This window comes from Physcomitrium patens, chromosome 21 (genome assembly GCF_059467195.1).
Source record: "Physcomitrium patens ecotype Gransden chromosome 21, ASM5946719v1, whole genome shotgun sequence".
Classification (NCBI taxonomy): Eukaryota; Viridiplantae; Streptophyta; class Bryopsida; order Funariales; family Funariaceae; genus Physcomitrium; species Physcomitrium patens.
The window spans coordinates 10430593-10452125 of record NC_143430.1 but is presented as its reverse complement, the minus strand read 5'-3'; the positions used below and the strand labels follow the sequence as shown (position 1 = coordinate 10452125).

The 21533-nt window shown below is 38.2% G+C and overlaps 1 protein-coding gene and 1 pseudogene across 8 annotated transcripts; one reads left to right on the top strand and one right to left on the bottom strand.

Moving 5' to 3' along the window:
* Nucleotides 1–712: 712 nt before the first annotated feature.
* On the bottom strand, nt 713–4814 carry LOC112274483 (elongator complex protein 3-like; annotated as a pseudogene). Its single transcript, XR_016499923.1, has 10 exons — nt 4340–4814; nt 3987–4184; nt 3592–3661; nt 3211–3378; nt 2586–2760; nt 2167–2333; nt 1789–1996; nt 1541–1645; nt 1237–1389; nt 713–1116 (listed from the first exon to the last, which is right to left on the bottom strand). The product of XR_016499923.1 is annotated as an elongator complex protein 3-like (transcript).
* A 140-nt stretch (nt 4815–4954) lies between these two features.
* Nucleotides 4955–19117, top strand: LOC112274482 (transcription initiation factor TFIID subunit 2). Of its 7 annotated transcripts, none has more exons than XM_024504035.3 (30): nt 5065–5089; nt 6174–6269; nt 6382–6526; nt 6677–6782; nt 7201–7528; nt 8138–8236; nt 8396–8538; nt 8834–8900; nt 9020–9219; nt 9650–9803; nt 10268–10352; nt 10683–10774; nt 11045–11173; nt 11759–11812; nt 11955–12023; nt 12235–12332; nt 12710–13048; nt 13220–13307; nt 13473–13598; nt 13821–13877; nt 14146–14225; nt 14352–14394; nt 14738–14824; nt 15085–15174; nt 15414–15472; nt 15916–16006; nt 16123–16291; nt 16503–16680; nt 16813–17117; nt 17436–19117. In XM_024504035.3, exons 3-30 carry the CDS (start codon nt 6481–6483, stop codon nt 18383–18385), a joined length of 4332 nt encoding a protein of 1443 aa, XP_024359803.1. In that variant the 5' UTR covers nt 5065–5089; nt 6174–6269; nt 6382–6480; the 3' UTR covers nt 18386–19117. The 7 variants fall into 7 exon arrangements, 6 of the variants coding, with proteins under 6 accessions (XP_024359806.1, XP_024359803.1, XP_024359804.1 ...); XR_016499922.1 differs by lacking the exon at nt 5065–5089 and having other exon boundaries at nt 5533–6269; nt 17436–18556; nt 18697–19117; XM_024504038.3 differs by lacking the exon at nt 6174–6269 and having other exon boundaries at nt 4955–5089.
* Nucleotides 19118–21533: the final 2416 nt, after the last annotated feature.

The window sequence follows — 21533 nt, the reverse complement described above, 5'->3', positions numbered from 1 at the left end:
AGAAAAACATTAAAAATCCCATTGTTTTTCTTTTTAAGCATAAAATCATTAAATAAAAGTAACTTCTTTATGAAGTAAAAAGAGATTATAATTTAAATATTTATTAATTTGAAAATTCTTAAAAAAAATCTCTAAACTTCTCACACAAATAAATACCACCTAAATTAGATTTATCTTCAGGAGTTGAATATAAGAAATGGATTTTGCCTCCTACCGACTATCAAAGCAATAAAGAAAAGATAAAATTTTATCTTATAGGAATGTTTATGTAATTTGATTAAAAAAAACTAAAATTATAAAAAATCTTTGATATGGTTAGAAATGTAGCACAATCCTATGAGATTGAATCCCAACCTAGCCAATAAGAATAGCTCTAAATTTCATCATGCATTTTCTTATAAACTACTCTTTCACCTTTAAACTCCAATCTCTGTCTTCCTTTGTCTACCTTCTTTTAGACTTCATTTCCTATCTTTAGATACTCAATTTGAGTATATGTGTTTAAAATCTTTAGACTTACCATCACTAATACTTAGATAAATCTTATCATCAAATATTTATGTCTAACATCCAATTACCCAATTAGAAGATTGATTCTCAATGGCCTTGGTGTGGACCCTCTAATTCAAAAATGTGAAATGAGATATAGTGTGATTTTAACATTAGCTACCAATAGAAGCAAGAGCATTTCAAAACACCATCTCAACATAAATATTTTCAAGGATATTTTCAAGGATGTTTTCAAGGATGATAATTAAGGTGTAACTTATTTACGACGACACAAACCTCCATTAAAAGTAGAGTGGTAGACTTGCGTGTAACAATGGTCACCATTGGCTATCTAAGGTTATAAGATCAGTGGGTGTTACTAGATCCCGCTGAAAGGTCTTACATCAAATTCGACAGTAATCTTCTGGGCTCATTGGTCTTCAATACTGCAATGGTAATAAAGGTGGAAAGATGGCACTCTCTAACCACGTATGGACCCTCCAACTCACATCTAAGCTTTCTGTAGTAATGGCGAGTACCAACACCAGAAATAACTGCCAACTTCGTTGACCAATTCTCTGTGAAAGAGATCCTCTCGGCTTCTTCCGTCAGCAGCGAACCATAATCCTTCACACCAAAATCGATCAAAATTGAGAAATTCTCTTAAGACTAATAGGATTTCTATGACCAAGACTGACAACATCCAGATTTTCACATGAAGTAATATGCTTGAACGAAAAATAGTACCTGATGTTGCAGCTTGTCAGTTTCTCGACCATGGACAGGGACAGCAGTTCCATAAACATGAAGCTCTCGCACCACAGAACACCTTTCCATCAGCTCAGGGCACGTGGTATTGCGTCCACATTAGCGAAGTCGTAGCAATCCTACTAAGATATCCTGCTCAAACACACAAGCCTATTATGAGGAATTTTACATAACATGTAGGTAAACACGGTGAAGGACAGGAAAACAACAATATGTACATCATCCAAATGTAGCAGCGCAGCTCATGTTTCTGTCGATATCTACGTAGAAATGATTTAAGGACCTGGCGAGTGTCTTCGTATGATAGAAACGTCTCCCAACCTTCATTCGCAACATAATCTCGTCGGACGAGCTCGACTTCCTTAGATTTGATCTTATGATGTATGTCCTGTCGCACCAAACGTGTTGGTTTCCCCGGCCATTTGTGCTTCACGGAATCAGAAATCCTGCATCACTTTGTCCAATGCAGTGCTGCTACGTGAAGGCAGTGGAAAATTCATGAGTGCTAAGAATATTGACCTGAATTCCTACCTCTAGGGTTCGCACATCTTGACACTTCAATCCTAGATCGTCCATGCGTGCTAATGATAACTCCCGCAAATTACCTTTTTCTACACGTGAAGTGACAAGCGGCATAGGAATGTCTCTTTGAATCCGATATACACGAGTCCATGGTGGTACCAGGGCCAGCACTCGTGCTACCAAGTCTACCAACCGTTCTGGTGGATAATTACGGTACCTACAATGAAAATCCGTAAAGTAATTAGAACATGCAGTATTGAGGAAGAAATTAGTCACCAAAAACATTGCAATACATGCTAGTATGAAAAAATTATGAAAGGAGACAAATTTTCAATCGAAAAGTAAAATGGTGCAGCTGAATAGAGTGTGATCCTTCCAGCTACTTGCTTTCCAGTCTTCCACAATTCATAAAGGCCAGTTCCCCGAATCACTACCGTGAGGTACAACTTAAGACCATCCGTGCGAAATGCAGGATTCTCAAAAAATTCCCTGAAGCTTTCCATATCTCTCTCCATATCCACATTGGGAAGATTTGGCATCATGTTTGCAACAATCTGAATTCAGGAACAGAACATTTTTCAATGTCTCATAATTGCAAATCTGCAAAGTACTGACCCTCTCAACTAGTACATCGATTTTAAATTAATCCCCACATGCACAAGCAGTGCGATAATCTCCTAAACGATTTCACATCAAATGACACAAGCTTAAGGAGAAAACTCACAACGTGTTAAGATCTAAAGAAACCACTGACGGAAACGGTCAAAGACACAAAGTCTAGCTATGACTACCATAGCGTATATTACCTTAAAACCTGCATCTTTAGCAAGGCGGAAACAATCTTCAACAGTGGCAACTGTGTGTCCCCTATTGGTATCCCGTGCCACATCTTCGTAGGTGTTTTGTACACCAATTTCTGGGCGGGTGCAGCCATACGTCAACATCTGACGCAAATGTGAACCAATGCAGTAATCAGGTCTCCTGCACACATATCTCAACCAATCAGATGATGGTTTTTCCTCTTTACCACTCAGTTCAACATCAAGAAAGTGCCAATGAAAAGTTCGTTTCAGACATGGAATTCTACTTCAATATAAAAAGACAAGAAAAGAAAAGAAAAGAAAAGAAAAGAAAACATAATGTTCCTTTTTGAGTAGTAACACTTTGGATGAGCGGAAGCTTAGCTTGTGCAGGCAATGGTTTCAAGCCGGAAAACCATTCTAAAAACACATGACAAGAGCTATTTTCAAAACGGTACATGCTACGCACAAATGCAATCATGAACACTAGCATCCTCATGCCAAGGCATCGTTCAAGTCTCAAAAGATTCTCTAGTTCTGCAATGGTTGTATTTCAGAATGTCACTGCATGTCCTGAGCAGAGAAATCATATCAATATTAAGGATGAAACCAAGAGCATGTGGTGGCATACGTTTCAATAGTGAGGCCGATGCATTTAACGTTTCCATGTTCTGAGTAAGGTACAGCTTCGTCCACGTCATGCGAGGTGTGCCCAGATAGAGCGTAGTGTAAATTGCGAATAAAATAGTCCCAGACAGCGGGCAGACATAAACGTTCCTCCCATCAAGATAAACTCCACCTGCCCAAAGCAACAAATTTCAACCTAAGAAGTTCAGAGTACTAAAGGTTTCCATGGCTGTTAAATAGTCTTACTTCTCACGAGATTCACGTCTATGAAAGTCACACTTACACATATTAAAGAAAGATGAGACAATATTTTTACACAGCGTTGTCAACAACTCAAATCTGTCAAACAATCGAGGAGAAAAGATGGAGGGAGGTAGGAACAAACCTTATCTACACTCTGACCAAGCCTCTTCAGCAGGTCGATCCGGCCGCGAGCTTGAACATAAGGATTATACCTGTGCAGTGCAAGAACTGTTCATTACTGAGGAGCTAAATAGGAATTCGATTACAAGAAATGTTGAGTTGTACACTACAAATACTGATCATTGTGATAGCTTCGACCAAGCCATATGTAAAGCATAAGGAACCCGCCTATACAGTATTAATAAAGTTCTGGTCAGGATGATAGCAAGTGCACAAAGAAAAATTTATGTTTGTGGTCCTCTCAACAGGCACCCTTTTCAAAAGTCACAGGTGCCCGACTTTTTGCTTGATTTGGAGTACGAAGTGAGGTATAATGAGAGGAAATTAAAGATTAGATAACTGCAAAAGTAAACATACCTAGCCCTAATTGCTCGCATACTAGTTGGTCCGTAACCAGTATATAATTGAGTACTATACTCAAAATCAGAATCCGATCCTCCAGGGCACTAAACAAAAATATTTCCCGTCGTTGCAATGTGAGGGCATCGGTGCGGCTTCGATATCACAGCTAACACCGCAATTCCTGACGCAGTTCTCACTGGCTTTGCTCGCAACCTAAAATCGAACAAAATTGCCAACGTAAACACGATACCACCAGGTGAACCGAAATAATCTGAACCCTAAGCAACTCTGCTTTGCAATTCCTCTATTGGAAAGGAGGAAAATTCGACGACGGGACGCAAGTCATACGATTCATAGCTTCATAGCACCTAGGCAAGACCATCTCCCTCTCGGACTCAGGCAACGCAGCAATCAGCTCCACCAGCTTGGGAGCCCGAGAAAGACCGTAACGTTTGCACGCTTCCGATTTGAGCGCATTCAAGTCCACACTCTCCCCTTTCCGGCACCCCTGAACCATCGCATCCACAATCTCCCCAATACAACGCAATAGCGCTTCATCCTCGCTGAGTGTCGCCGTAACACCGCCTCGCCCAGGCGCTGGCTTCTTCTTCTTCTGCTGCTGCTCTAGTGCAAGAGGTATGTCTGTCGCCGCCATGGATCGGAAACCTCTTCCCTACAAACAAAAACTCTCGAATAACACTCCTCTGAATTTGCACAATAATGTAGAGAAGCCTACAATCATTCACACTGAGACCCACAGCGCATGAACCGATCGAAAGCTTCGTCGACTTCTGCCTGGCTGCCTTTTGACAACCCAGTGTTAGGTTACCTGTCAAAAACCGATGTCAGACCTCCCAAATGAGTGAATGCAGACAATTGACTTGATGTCTGTTAGGATCCCGTAGCTCCAACAGAAGATGCCAACCTCTAATAAGAAATATACTTTTGCATTAATCAACCCAATCAAGGAAAACCATCCAACGGGAAGAGAAAATCTTTAGATGCGGAAGGGAATCTACCGCCACGTCCGAAGCTGAGCTGGAGTTGAGATGAGTATGAAGCAAGGTCGTCTTGCCGAACCTGTTATCCGACGGACGCGTCGCAGAACTCGTGCGTCTGTAAGTCAGCCTAACGACTGCCCACGGCGTTCAGGCTGGCCATGTTGCCGCCGAAGTTCAAATTGTATTCCGCACTTTTATAAAATCTCTCACCTCGCGCACCGTCAGAATCCAATCACCCTGCAATCTTTGGTTGCAAAATTCTACTCCGCTCCACTTTTGGTGAATTATCTAGGGTTAAGCGTCAGTCCAGGTTCGTTGGTCAGTTCTTGTGGGAATGGTAAGACAATGGGTGTGATCGGTTGTATGGTGAGCTTTGGCGAAGTGTGGTGGCAGCGGCATCTTTTGAAGTGACGTCAGTGTTTTCCGTGACCATTTGAGGGTGGAATACTTTATTAGGGCTGTGAAACTCTTCTGCTTTCTGCTGGTCCTTCTCAGCGTTTTAGTATCCAGGTAGTGTCCAAGACATTAGCCCGGCGATGATGCGGATTGAGTGATGTATCGGTGGAGTGTATTATCGTTTTTCAGTCTTTTAATTTTTCTGGCATTGTTTGGAGAGGTCGCTGCATCTCTTTGAAAGTCTGGATTATAATAGTCCAAGTGTTTTTTGGCATTACTGTTGAGTAGGGAATTTATCGGTTCATGACCAGCTAGGGCGTCGTGTTTTCCAGCTCGGATCAGACTGGAAATTGATTTTCGATATCTGAAAAAGGAATAGAAGTCGATTTGGAATAGCATTTTCTTTGGTTAGGTTTTCTGTGTAGATTAATGCTGGACATGCTTTGTTCGGTCACTGATGTACTTGTGTATTGACCTATCTCTGTGTCTGGCGCGGTCATGTCATCTGGAATAGACTTGGGGTTACGGTTTTTATTTTCACATTTTTTGTCTAGATTGAATTAAGGTTGCAGCGTTGGTGGTCTTTGAATCGTAGCGACTTGCAAATCTGATTACTCATAGGGAGTATCTGGGTGGTTTCGTTTCGAACACTGTGCTTGGTTTAAAGTGTGACATTGGTTAGTTCATTTAGGTCCAGGAGCTTTTGTCTTCAGAAGATTTATACAGCTTAATCATTACAAAGAGAGAATTGCTTTTTGGAAGAGTTTAATGCAAGCAGTTGATGACTTGAAAATTGCTATACCAGCTCAATAGTCTGGATCAGAGAGTGGCTGTTTGTGAGTGTGAAGCTTGGTAGCGACTATCCAAGGTTGCAGGTGAATGAGTTGAAGGCTATTGCAAGGTATCATTGGGGAGAATTGGATGAATTCCATCGCTTTGTGGTTTACTTGTCGCATGTATTGATGAGGACAATTAAGAGTTGAGCATCAACTATTACAAAATTGGTTGTGTAGGACGCACTGTTACAATAAACGAATTAACCATGGCGAACCGAGTGTAGGAATATAGTGGGGTTTCGCAGCCATTGTAACAGCTGGCAATGAGCTTCACCAATGGCGAAGCAGCGGAAACAGAAGCAAAAAGAACACTTACCCTCAGGTACCAAATTTCCCTGTAATATTTTGAAACTGAGATTTTGTTTCGGCAGCGGAGCAGGAAGATGTTGGTGCTCATTGTGCGGAAGCAAAATTGAGAGCTTGTGAATTCGAATTTCGAGTTGAATATCCTCTAATTACAGTTGGTGAGTAGATGTAGAGGTCGTCATGTCGGATGAAGGTTTTACGTCATCATGTTGTGCGATACTTCACCAGAAGCTTTGTGTGGCCATCGATCTATCTACGCAGCGGATCTATGGGTGAGCGCACTCTCTTAATTTGGGTTCGAAAGGACAAATTAATTCTCCTTGATTTTGTGAAGGGCATGGGCATCAAACTCTTTTCAATGAATGTTGTCATATACTCTACTCATGTACCTTATAGGAATTTCCACACATCAAATTGTAAAGATTAGCGTTGTTGTTGGAATTTTTGGTTTACTTCTGATTATATTTACTTTATTACATTAAACTGCCGATTTCGACGCAACTACGGCTTTCGGGTGAGGTTTAGAGCTCAATTTGGGGTAGCTGCAGTAATCCAAACTTTCCCCTTCTTGTTTTTATATCGGTTGCTCGGTGGCCTTCTTGAAGTTTTCAATATTGGCACATGTGTGGTTTAGTAACAAGAGTGTTCAAGACAGCCTTTGATCATTCCACCTTTTCATTGCCGATGCAGGCACACGGAGTTAAAAATTGCAGCAAAACAAGGAGGAAAAGGTGGTGGAGTGATCGGCTTGCATGCCCGTGACCTTCATATTGAACAGGTTCTTGTCGATGGTGTGGAAGCTCACTTTGAGATTCTTAACCAAAATAATTACGATGAGGTCTACATTAATGATGGACCTAATCCAGCACCCTACACTAAGTCGAATCAGGAGGCAGCTGATGATGCGTACAAGAAATACTCTGGAGATCTTCATGTGGAATCTCAGCCTGAACTTCTTATATTCCCTCCTCCTTCAAAACCTGCAGGCCCAGCCCAAGTAACTGAAACGACCCTCGAGGTGAACTTTCTTAACAACACCGAGCCCCTATATGTTATTTTTGTAATGTTAACATCATCACTGGAAGTTTACAAGGCGTCAAAAGTCCATTGATGAGGATTATACATCATTCGTTGTGGGGTACGTTCATGCACAGATGCAAACTAGATCTGACCTTAATTTTATCATCCCTTAGGATTGTGGCACTGACATATGATCATAAAGAACAGGTTTATTAACTCGCTGTAGTTCTCAATTCTGCTCTTGGGTTTGACTATTACTTGGAACAGTGAATATTTTTCGCCTTCCTTATGTTTAAAAACCAATCAATGTTAGCTATAGCTGTGATTCCTGTTCAGGCTCAATCAAAGGAAGTGTTTTATTTATTTATTTATTTATTTTTATTTTATTTTATTTTATTTAGTTCTCTTCTGAATCCAGGGTTTTTATTTTGATTATGTTTCTATACCAGATGGCAGTGGAAGCGATGATGAATCACTAAGTCGTCATATCATTTTTTTCTAGTTTGGAATATGGTGTGTTCATGACTATGCTTATTAAGGTTTGACATTGTGAAGGTTTCCTTACATTTATTAACTTAAGAACTTTAATTTCTTCTGCCCTTCACAGGTTGAAGCAGTATTGGAGCATGGTTTCGCACAGACAGCACCTGATACAACATCCGAGACCACAAGTTTGGTGGTTGTTTCTACTTCTCATTCAGAAGTGGTGATTGCTCGCTTGGTTATGCTCTTTAGATTGTATCCATGACCTACTTGCGGTATAGGTGGACGGCTTGTAGTGGGAGTGTCTGCTTCCTAGCTCCTTTTTTATTTTCAACGCAATGTGTCAAATATTGACCTTGGACAACTTTCTGGGGAGGTGTAGGTCCACATTGTGCGTGTGGATTATTGGGTAGAGAAGCCACTCTCAGGAGCTCATTTTGAAGGGAATCTATTTTATACCAACAATCAGTTGAGGCGGGCACGTTGCTGGTTTCCTTGTGTGGACTCTACACTGCAACGCTGCAGGTATTCCAACAACATATGATTTAGTCCTCTTTATCATCGTTAGTAAGTAGTGATTTTTGGAGAATCATGGTATGCTGAGCTCTTCGCGGACAACCTTTGGTGATAGGGAGAAGTTAAGATTAGCATGTACAAGTGTTGAAGAGACCTTAGGTTCCTTCTTCTTGCCAATGTGCAGAATTTTTGTTAACATCATTGTTTTTATTGTTTTTTCTTTTTCACTATTCTTTTATTATTTTTCGTCAATTGTGATTCATAATATTCATTTTAGTTCTTGACTTTGTTTATCATTTCGCAGCTTCGATCTTGAGTTTACAGTCCATTCAGAGTATGTTGCAGTCAGCAATGGCAAATTGCTTCACCAGGTATAAGCTCTGCAATGTGCTCAGAAACTCGTGTTTTAGTTTATGAGACTGCTCCGGTGACTTTGATTCAACGTATTTTCTTCTGCTTTGCATAACTTTATATCTCAATGAGTGAGCAGGTGTACAGCAAGGAGGGAACCCATCTTAAAACATATGTGTATAGCCTTTCAATCCCTATAGCGGCGTCCTTTGTGTCCCTGGTTGTTGCACCTTTGGTGGTCCTTCCAGATCGTCATCATTCAAATGTGTCCCATCTGTGTATGCCGGGCATGGATGCAACGCTAAATGCGTCTGTCAACACGTTTCACTCTGTGTTCAGGTACATTGCTGTTATAAATCTATTTCTCAACCCTTCCAATTAATTCATAATTCTCATTTGAGATATTTCTGTAGCTGCTGCTTGACTTTGGAAACATAATTACCAGATTTTAGCTCGTTCATATGTTAAAATTTTTCGTGCAGTGGATTTCCCAAAGTAGAAATTCATCCAGCCTAAAGTTGCATTTGATGGGTTGAGACGTGTACGCTTGCTTACACCACTTGATAATATAATAACAGTAGCTAATTGTACCGTGAATTGTGTATTACTTCTGAAAGATGATTTCGTTGCTGATGAAATATCATATTTGATCATTTACTATACGATGAAATACACCAAGTAGATCTGTTTTTATCTACACAAGCTCCTGTGCATATAGGATTTTATTTGTTGATTTTTGACTTCTATAAGATATTCTTTGTTCCCCCAGCTTATATGAAGAGTATCTGGGAGCTCCTTTTCCATTTGAATGCTATAAACAAGTATTTCTTCCTGGTGATGCTGTCTTTTCAACAAGTAGCGTTGGGGCATCCTTAGCAACTTTTAGTGCGGATCTTTTGGCAGATGAACACATCATTGATCAGGTAGAGTGAGATACTTTGGTGGACAAGTCCCACATCTTGTTTATGAAGTTCAGCTCTAGCTATCCATAAATGTTGCTAGTATCTCAATGTGATGCCTTTTTACTGCTTGAAGATTATCTTCCTCATTCTCGTTCATATGAAATAAATATGATCCATGCTGGCGTTGGATTTTATCAGATATTTGTGATCATTACGTTTCCCTGTCGCTTGGATTTCAATCAATTTAGGACATCAGTTTGAGAGGGAGTTTGCTTGTAAATTCAGGCAGAATCCAGGAGTGCCTACATGAAATCTTGCTACTCTCTGGTTTTTGATTTTGATGGATTGTGGTCATTGATGTTATTTCCTCTGCGTTGGTCATCTTGTGAGGCTTTTTTTGGCTGGCAATGATATGAGTTATATCCTTCTTAACGTATGAAAGCCTTCTCAAATGACATGTGGTGAACATGGTGGTTGTTGTGAAGGCTATAAGTACACGCATCAAGCTCGCTCATGCTTTGGCTCAGCAGTGGTTTGGCATCTTCATAATTCCCGATTCTGCAGGGGATGGTGAGATTACGTTTACCCGTTTAAGATAGGTTAAGTCTTTTTCACTCAAGTATGGAACCTTTTTAATAATCCGTGATTGAAAATTTTACCAGTTCCTACCATTAAGAGATTGTCATTATCATGTAGTAATTGTGGATGATGCCTCAAAGTACAAGTTGCAACCTGTTACTAGTTGCTCTTCCCTTATGTCGAAAGTCCATAATTTCTAAAGTCTTCGTCGAAGGATATGTTGTTTATCAAATAATATACTAGTCCTTTATCACGAATTTCTTACTGGTATTTGTAATAGTTTTAAAATTGTTAATTTGACAAAACATGAGTTGTTTTTAGATTGGCTGTTGGAAGGATTGGCGGGAATGCTTACGGATCTTTTTGTCAAGCGTTTTCTTGGAAACAATGAAGCCCGCTTTAGACGCTATAAGGTATAGGTCTTGTACCCTTTTCATTTCTGCAGGGTAATACTTGACACTTTTTTGTTGAAAAGAGTTACAGATTAGGAAGTGTAAGACTCTTTCATTGACTTTGTTTGGAAGTCTACGCTCTCTAGCAGTGATTTGCGTACTCTCCTGATTATGATTATCAAGTTCTCATTTTTAAGACCTTATTTTTTTGTGATTTCTTTACGTTTGAAGTTTGAAGAACTTTCTTATTAGCGAAGTAGGATTGACAGAATAGTACTTTAACTGCTGCAGGCAAATGAAGCCGTCTGCTTGGTGGAAGTTGAGGGAGCACCTGTCTTAAGCCCTCCAGCTGGGCTGGATATAAATATGTGTGGCACTGAAAAACTTGGTGTGCTTGGGAAAATTAGAACCTGGAAAGCTGTACGTTGTTATACATATGAACTTGTTTACCACGCCTTTCTTACTCAAACAATGTGATGAAAACGTGTTTTAGTCTTGAAGGTTTTTAGTTGATTTTTTTTTCTTTTTTCTTTTTTCTTTTATATATATTTATTTTTTGCTAGTGCTTGGTTTTGCGTTTAAACCCTGGGTGTCACTACAGATGGTGGGTAACGGAAGGTCTACCTCCCTGTCAAGTTTCTAAAGCCTTGAAAGTTAGTCTGTGCTTTTATGTACATGTCTCTCAGTGCATGGGGATTTGAGTTCCTTTCGCCCTGATCTGGGGTTAGGATTTATGTTTGAATCATAGTCTCACAGCTCTGGAACTTTATTTCCCGTTCAAGCATGTTTTTGAATTTTAAATTATCTTCTCATGGTATTCTTTGTCAAATATGTTGTGTATCGAAGTTCCTTGTTGACTGCTTACTTTACCTCTTGGCTTAGTGTGCATAATTTACCCACTTGTACTTTTCATGGACCCTCCAGTAGTCCCTTTTACCTGAGCTCTGGGAAGAGATTTACGTGCTGACAGCTGCTGAATCTTAAACTGGGTTGGATGTGCAACAGACTGCGGTTGTGCAAATGTTAGAAAGGCAAATGGGTCCAGAGCCATTTCGTAAGGTATAGGTTTGGCTCTCGTGTGTAAAGACTATCGATACATTTTTAATGGAATAAGATTAGATTAAACCTTAATCTCATGTATCTTTTACTTACTTTTAATGGTTTAGTTCATTCGTTTGATCTGGAGCTGGGAGTTATGCAGGTTCTGCAAAGAATAATCATGAGGGCACAAGATCCTGACAGCAAGAATCAAACCCTAAGCACTACTGAGGTGTCTCTTTTGTATTCTATGATCTTGAATTTAGAACTATTAATGCATCACCAAACTCTAATCTAGCGATTCGCTTGTAAAATGTTAATTGTTGCCTTTTTAGTCGTCGTTGCTATTATCTAGTCTCCCTATGGAATTCTACTTTGCACACCCAAGGCTCCAATTCTACGAGCGTGTGAAGCAGCTGGTAATAGATATTACTTGGTTGCAGTTTCGTCACTTTGCAAACAAATTGGGAAATTTGGAACGTCCGTTTTTGAAGGATTTCTTCCCTCGCTGGGTTGAATCATCAGGGTGTCCACGTTTGAGGTTAGTCTTCAAAGTCTTCAATTTGTTAATCATTGTCGATATCTTGCTAGTTTATTTGAGGTTTTTGAATCAGATTTTTAGCCATGTGGTCCTTGCTCTTTGTAGTAAGTATGTCAACGTTAATATAATACATCTCAAGTATCTATTTTCGCAATGCTCAGGGGTTTTAAGAGATATTGTGAAAGACAGAGAGAGGTTCAAGTTTTAAGCTGGCTCTTGATCACGAGAATCCCCTCGGGACTAGGGCATGCTAGTTTTAGGTAGTTTTATGATGCATTTTGAATTTTTTAAGGCAAGTAGAAGTTGGCAAATATCAGCAACTTTCTAGGTTTATTAACGTTGGAAGACAATTATATCCTGGGGCTATTTGTTGTTAGGATGGGGTTCGTCTACAGCAAGAGACGCAACATGGTAGAGCTAGCTGTTCGTCGGGAGTCTACTTCTATACCAAAGCGTGTAGGAGCTGTAGGAAAACTCGAAATTCCTGACTTGAAGCTCCGCAACTCGGACATGGGATGGCCTGGCATGATGAGCATAAGGTTGCATGAATTAGATGGCATGTATGACCATCCAAGCTTACCCATGGCTGGTGATTGCTACCAACTTTTAGAACTTCAGTGCCATTCTAAGCTCGCTGGTCGGCGTATGCAACGTCCTAAGAAAGGAACTAAGGGTGAAGCTGTGGAAGATCGTGTGGATGCTACTCCAGCTCAAAGGTGCCTATTGACAGCAGTTGCATTCTAGTGGAGTTGATTATCATATGCAATCGTCTTTTGTCCATTTTATTGAATCAGTCTCGTGCTGTTTTGATTACAAGTGTCAGGTGCCAGCCCTTTGCTTCCTTTACCGTCTGATGGAAGTTGTGTTTGCGAATGTGATTTTGGCAGTTTGGAGTCCCCTCTTTTGTGGGTACGCGGTGATCCGGAGCTAGAGTATTTAGCCGAGTTGAATCTAATTCAACCAGAGCAGATGTGGGTATGTATCTTGTACAGGCGTTAAAAGTGAATGTAATTTTCGATGTTTGATGTTTGATGTTTGGTGTTTCTACCAGATTTGAGTCAATCTTTATTATTTACAGCTAATTTTCAATAGGCGGTTTTTTCCTAATTGATTCTTGGTGACGGTTCTTTCTTTGTACAGATAAACCAATTGGAGAAAGACAGGGATGTTATTGGTCAAGTACAAGCTGTAGCTGCATTGCGTGCTCATCCTCGCACATCCTTTGCTGTAGTCAATGCTCTCAACAATTGCCTTATTGATCCCAAGGTATTTCGGTAAATGAAATTGCTATGATGGGTAATAATTGGCTGGAGATATGTCGGTTTTATTGTCTTTCTATGACAACTGCATATATTTTCCCAATTTTTTCGGTATGCGATGCTAAGGAAGACCTTCTATCAATTTTGTGGTTGCTGTTGCCATAAATTGCTACAAAATATTCATTTTGCTTGTCATCTGATGTTATGTGTTGGTCCTTGTCAATCAAAGGTCTTCTGTCGCGTGAGGATTGAAGCAGCTGCTGCACTTGCTAGTACTGCCTCAGAGGTGTGCTTCCCATTCACCTAACCATGTTTGATGTATGAGGCATGTTGTTGTATGTGTGATCTATTGCGCAAGGTCTTGTTACTTCCTCTTACTGTGACACGCTGGGGGTAATGATCAACTTCGTTCTTACCATGTGGCGAAAAAACATCTCCATGATTATATTCACATCCTATATGAACCTTGGTTTATGATCTGTGGTTATGAATTTTACATTCTAGAGATTTTCGCCTAAGGTTTTCACCAGCTTTTCTCTGTTGCTCATGTGCAGGGGACAAGCCACATGGGCTTACAGAATCTTATAAAGTATTATAAAAGTCGTCGTTTTGATCCTGACATAAGTTTACCGAAGTGGGTTCTCTTTCATGCCCTTCCTTTGACGCCAAAACAAAGCCCTTGTTTGTTTTACGCAAGCTTTACTTATTTTTACAGAAACTAAAGAGGATTCATGGGTTGTTGGGTTGTGGGGGTACACAGACCAAATGATTTTCACGATTTCTCTGAATACTTTGTTTTAGAGGTGCGTCTGCTGTTATGTTTGGTCACTTCAAGCTGGTTTTTATCTTCCATTTCCTGGTATTAGTTGATGAATTAACACATTTTAGTATGAAGTAGATAATATTACTTGGTGTCTCAAGTGGTGTGGTTTACATCTGCAACTACTACTAACTTGCATGTCTTCATCTCTAAGTGACCTAGCAACGTGAAGTTCAAGCGTCTTTTATCCTCAATTTATCAAGATTAAACAGTACTGATGACATTTAACAATTTATTACCTTTTTCTATGTTTGAGTGAATAGATGTTGACTGGTTGTTATTTCCTTTTGCTTAACTTGAGTTCCGTGAGCTGTTTCTTCATCCAGGCTATTCCAGGAGCGATAGCCGAAGTTCGTGGGAATGATGGCAAGAGCCCGTTGGAAGCATCTGAATTTATTCTACATATCCTTAAGGTTTTTACTGAATTTATGTATGAAACGGTTGTTTCTTAAAATCGCATTATATCTGCTGGATACTTCTTCATTTGATATACTCACTGTTTTCACTGTTTGATACTTTTGGGAGGTAGCATTGTCACGTTGTCGAGGGCCAGTTTCTTTCCTCTGTTGTTGTCTAGGGTTGTTTATGTTCATTTTGATCATAATGTAATTGTTGACCTCATAAGAGTATATTGCATTCTCAAAGTGGAGATCTCATTTTGGGGATGGTGCAGCATAATGACAACAATGGAAATGTACATTCTGATGTATACTGGCTAGCTTCTGTCATTGAAGCTGTAGGTTCACTGGAGTTCGGGAAGCAGGTGCGGTTGTACTCTCCATCTTCCCTCTATCTCTTAGTACCGTAAAAGAGAACCCATTTATTTATTTAATTGTTTATTTATTTTTATGAATTATAATTGCCAGATATGTCATGGATTGGCTTCTCTCTCTATGGGTTTTCTTTTCATCCTTCAGTGTCCCTATTGTGCAGTTTGTTTTAAGTAGATCAAATTCGGGCAGCATCGTAATCTTACTTGGAAACTGGGGTTTGCCTATACAGGATTTAAGGACGTTAGCACGGATTCTGAAGCAAATTGATCGCTTCTTGCAGTATGACAGGTATGCATGACAATATAGTGTACGACACCTATTTCTGGACAGTGAAGATCATCAGATGTTTTCAGACCATGCGCTCCATTCTTTGCTTCACCTGACAAACTTACGTGATGAAGCGCATGGTGAAACGTATGGCTTGTCTTCTCCTAGATGTATTTTTCACACATTATGCCTCATCTTTTAGTGCTCTCCATGGTCATTCCTGAAACTTATCACAGGACAATTCGAGCTCCTTTTGAATCGTAGGATAGACAGGGCAAATTAATCTTTGTTTGCAGCATGGGGTTTGCTTCAACAGCTGTTGTACATGAAATTCAACGAAAGTGGGACTTGCACAATGGCTAGAACAATTGTGGTGGCAAGGACCATGATATATGTAATTTGGTCCTCACGTGTTGAGGCTTCGAAATCAGTACACCAACCTGAAGAATTCTTCGTGGATGCAGGTTGATGCCGAGTTATAATGGAGTTGTGGCCACAAGCTGCATCCGTACGTTGGCAAATATTGCCATACGCTTTTCTTATGCTTTATCTATTGTAAGTTATTTCCTGCATGAAATGAACTTAGCTAACTGCTGGATTTTGCAAGTTGTTATTTCTCTGGTCCTATGGGGTGAGTTTCTGGTGATACCAGGGAGTTTTTACCGCATCAGGAACGAGTAAAACTGCTGTTGAAACAATTCAAGGATCGTGATAAGATTAACTGGCGAGTGCGAGTTGCCGCCCTAAAGGCGTTATTGGATATAGAATATTACTCAAAAGGATTGGAAGCTGCAGTTATTCTTGCGTTACAACTGATTCATAGTGAATTTTCATTTCCAGGTGAAGTCTTTGGTCCTGAGCCTTATCCTACACTTTTGCAGAACACCACTAAATTGTAACCTTGTCTCTTTCTGGGAAAACATGGGCTATTGTTTTGTGACCTCATTGTCGTTCCATGAACTTGTTTATAGCAATTTATTTGTTGCCATGCATCGTGTTTCGTGGCTCTTGTTCTTTTAGTTTCTCACTGGCTGTAGGTGTGGGGATGCAGTTAAGAGCAAAATTATGAAGCATGTAGGTCGCATAGCTTCTCTCATTGAGAAGGGCAGCTGTAAAATTGGGAGCGTTAGTGTAGCACGCTTGATGACTTTGTTAAAAAGCAGTACTGCTTTCCATAATGTTATGCTTCGACATAGTGTTTTCTCTTTTTTGCAGGTTCTTGCTGGCAGGTATAACTTTCTCATACTCCTCCTTGCATTTTTCTTCTGCTTCGATCCTTCCGTTCATATAAATTGGACAAGTTTTCTCTTTGTTGAAGAGGTTTAAGTTTCACTCCTAACTCAATTTGGAGCGTCCACCAGGTCTGCGTCGTTGTATCGATCAGCTGAATATCTCTCAAAGTTGGCACCAAAACATGCATCCCAAGATACGGGTTCTGCAAAAGCTAAAAACGCATTCAAACTTCGCCTTCGGCCTGCACAATCTCCGGTTCCTGCTCAGCCAGAACCCCTGAAGTTGCGACTTGTACTTCCAAGTTCTTCGAAAGATGATGCTAATCGGAAGGATATTGATAGTTCTGGAAGTGAACGAGAGATGGATGAGCAAAAAGGAAGATTTTCGATCAAGTTGAAACTTCGGAAGTCGTCCTCAGCTCTTGATGGTCCAGGTTAGCAATCTATCGAAGTATTGATAGTTTTAATAGATATCCTACGCAGTGAGTTTTGTGACATAGTGTGTGTTGTTCCTAAAATGCAAAATAAAGATAATTGTATTTAGAGCACATGGAGCTGATTGTCCTAGACTTTTTGACTGGGGTTTGTAACTGTAGCTACAGTCTGTCAGACCACACTAATTTCATTCCTACAGGAAGTGTAGAGCTCCCAAAAAGTTTTCAATGTTCATATGTGAACTTTTGTCGTGGTCATGCTGTGTTATGTTACGTTTTAATGGTGCTAATCCAATAATTTTTACTACTTCTTTGTAGTTGAGGATGCAAGCCAGGCTTTGGAAGTATCTACTGGAGCTGCGCCTATGGACCATCACGTTGCCAGCTCTCCTCCGAATTGCATGAAGGAAGTAAATCTTCACGAGGTCACAGATTCAAATCTAGGTTTCAGTCAGCTTGAATCATCCAGAATGCAGCTGTTAGACACTCAACCAGACGATTCGCAAACTCTTCTCATGAATACGATTTGTGTAGGCGTAAATGGCGACATCCAAGATACAAGTATTAAAGAAATGAAACACAAGGATACCAATGGCACTGAGGGACAGATCCCCGAGGAAAACGAAGGTGGTGGTAGTCCTGGAGGTTTCAATCAGGGTAATACACATCCAGGGAGAAATTCTCGGGGAAGTATGGAGCAACAGCCTCCTTTTGATATGTATGGAGAGGATACCCAGGATGGCACAGGAGAATCTAGCGATGATATGAACAAATCATTAAATGAATCTCAGACGGTGGACTCAAAGCTTCAGCGGTTTAACAGTCTGTCAGGAATGACGGGTGCTGAAAATTGTACTCGAGATGGTGGCCTTGAGGAAACAGAATCACAAAAGCGGGTTGAGAAGCAGTGTGATGATAAGAAGGAAAGACGACATGATAAGATGGACAAGAAAGATCCCAAGGAGAAGAAGAAGAAGAAGAAGAAGAAGAAACATGATAAGAACGATTCGGATTATCTGGAGAAGAAAAGGAAACGGAAAGAGGAACGCGAGCAGCGACACCGTCAAGAAGGGCACAAATCCTTGAAAGAGGAAAAACATCGAAAAGAGGATAGAGACGTTAAAGTTGAGGAAAGACCTGCTTCAGACGCTCCTGCGAATAATCATTTACATCTGGAAGATGCAACAATTGAGAATCAAGGCGTGAGTGATACTATGAAAGTTAAGTTCAAGTTTAAAAAGCCAAGGACGTCAGCTTCAAACATATAAACACACCTCGTTGGGATTAATCAACATCAGCAGAGAGAAACAAACCAAGTTCATTTTTTGTGTAACCAACCCCATCACGTGATGCGGAGCTGGTCTTATTGAATAGTGAAGGTACAGGATGGTGTAACAACCTAAACCTGCCGAGGACTCTCTCAGGTCAAGTCATGGCAGGTAAATCTCATATTGGTGGCAGGGATGCTGACTAGCTTCTGTGTGGTGGCTATTTATCAAACGGTTCACATAATTTGAATGCCTATGGAAACCGAAGTGGTGAAAGCTGAAAGTTTTGATATTGGCCAAACTGGTGCCAGGCGCTGGGTTTTTAATGTCCGAGATAGGAGCTTCCACGACGGGCCTGGCTTATTACTGCCGCATGTCAAAGGTTTCATTTGAAGATACCACAGTAGTGGGCTGGCCCAAGACCAAAAATATTCGTGATTCACCACTAGTCATCTACTGCGCTTGACCTTGTACGATAATTGATGCTTTGAAGACTTGTGGCGCCTGTGCACATTTTAAGGACTATTTGACACATTGCTACGTGAACGAAAAGGTGTGTTCATTTCTGTAAAGATAGGTGCGCCCTGATGTCTCAAGCTCTCCAATTATGATAAACAATAAAAGTGTACTGGAGACCTAGTGTGCAGGATTGTTTAACTTGGTTTGTTGCAAGCTATATGTGGTTCTAAATGAAGCCTAACATGGCCAGGCTTTCTGGTTGCCGTTTTTTTCTGTTGGTTGAGTCAAAGTGTAGTGATGGTTCCTTGGGGTAAGCCATTAGCTCTCTCTTCTCAATCAACCTTAGTTTTGTGTAAAAAAGGCAAGCTGTAGCTGCATCATTGACACCTACTGTTTCAGTTTTACGAGCCATCCAAGTCGTAAACTGACCAAAAGGTTACCTTTACAATCAAATCAAGCATGAGCCGCTTGTGTTACAAAGCATAATATGACCGATTGGTTTTAATTTTTTCATTGTTACCGTTACAAACAGTTGAACGCGCACACATTCCTACCCAATTGATCTTCAGATGATGATAATTTTCCTAATAGATCAGGACAATCACAGTCGAATGCAATAAAAAACTGGATCATTTGCCATTAGAATTTGCATTAACTCTTCAACTTTACAGTGTATTGCTATTTTCTTCCTTTGGATGAAGCAACACTTACTTTAAAGAAATTAAGTATATCAACATTTTAAATAGTCTATACATGTATTTTAGTTTTTTTATAATCAAAATAAGAGTTGTATGTGAATTCAAAAGACAATTTCATATCAACAGATGATTTTATGATTTATATATGCACTTGAAGCACCACCAATATTAACACTTTTGATGTTGGTTATTGTTGTTGTAAATAATAGAGCTAAAAATATTGCTATTGGTTGTTGTTACTATAGATATAATTGTTGACTCTATCAATGTAGATGTTGTTGGCTCTAATTGGCTACCACTATGAATTACAATAAACTATAGTGATTTATCAAAATTACAATAATATAACTAAAAATAGGGCAATTGTGTATTGTTCATACAACTCAATAACAAAAAATAAAATTACTCTTAGGTTTTTTATATTTATTTTAATTCATTTGATTTTGTGTTGTAAAATTTATCAACTAAATCAAGAATCTATGAAATTCCTGATAGGTTGTGTGTAGATACTTGGATTGTTAAGTATCAATATGAAATTTTGTACATTTAGTACTAAAATAATATCTCAAAAATTACTATTGTCATCCAATTTAAAATTTTAAAAAAATCGGAATAAATTTTAACACTTTTAAAATACTTTCAAAAAATATAACTATTGACAGTAGTACATTATCAATTTTTTTCTTATTTTTAATACGTATTTTATTTGATTACTTTTATAAGCTAAAGTAAATTATTTTTCAGCATCTTATCCAAAAGATGGATATTTTTTTTGTAATAAAAAAAAATTATTATTATAAAATTAATTTATCAAATAAAATCTTAAAATAGTATATATATATATATATATATATATATATATGTATATTTATATTTATATATATCTTATTTAATAATTTAGTGTTTAGATATAAATAATTCTAATCTTATTTACATATACACATGTGTATATGGTATACTTTTATATGAATAATAAGTTTCTTAAATTTGTAGTATTATTGAAAAAGAACTTATATAATTTAAATCAGTTAAAAATTGACATCTTACTATTTACAATCAATAAAAAAAATTAAAATAATCTATATAATGAATTGTATAAATAAAAAATAAAATACTAATTAAAATCTCACAATTATAATAAAAGTACTTATAGAAATAATATAAAGAAACCTAAATATAATTTGAATATATATATATATATATATATATATGAAGTGGTTGGTTGTTGCATTTCAAAAAAATTCTAAATTTTAGAATCTTCATAAATAGAAGTGTGTTTTTTTACTTTCTTCTACTTTATTTTTATTATCACACATTAGATATTTTTTTTAGTATGAAAATATTGTAATAGACACAAAATTTCTAATAGATTATATATTTTTAATATCTTTCAAATATATTTTCTTGTAGTAATCTAAGAAAGAAATTATAAATTTTTGATTTAAAGATAATATCATCTTTCAAGTGTGGACTAATTATATTTCACAAAGTTAGTGAAAATAATTAATAATGGATTTTCTTTGTATTTTTAAAATACAACTAGTTCTAATATGCATTCACTTATTGTTATTCAATTATTTTTTTATAGAAGAAGTGAAATTTTTAATGTAATATTTTATTTTTTCAACTAATTATTTTGTTTTTTTTCAAAATATATAACATATAAAAAAAACTTTTTATTTAAAAAATAAAAATAAAATACCAAAATTATATTATAAATAAAATAAAATAAACTAAAGTATTATATAATTTTTAGATAATTTTCAATATTAAGATCAATTCTATTCTACAATAGGTTTTAGATCAAAAGTTTTTTTATAATATATATCATATATATAACAAAATTAAATAGATTTTTTGACTTATCACATGACATGGCATTTTGTACCAAATCTCATTGGATGTATATAATTTAGTTTGATTTATTAGTTTGCCATCCATTTAGTTTTTTTTTATTATTTTTTATTTTTTATCAATTGACATTATTAATG

Bases quoted from the DNA above. Each gene is read 5' to 3' on its own strand.
- LOC112274482 (XM_024504038.3), top strand. From the start codon at position 6,481: ATGGCGAAGCAGCGGAAACAGAAGCAAAAAGAACACTTACCCTCAG. The intron at 8,539-8,833 runs GTATTCCAACAA...ATCATTTCGCAG, and splicing joins TCTACACTGCAACGCTGCAG to CTTCGATCTTGAGTTTACAG. The intron at 8,901-9,019 runs GTATAAGCTCTG...ATGAGTGAGCAG, and splicing joins ATGGCAAATTGCTTCACCAG to GTGTACAGCAAGGAGGGAAC.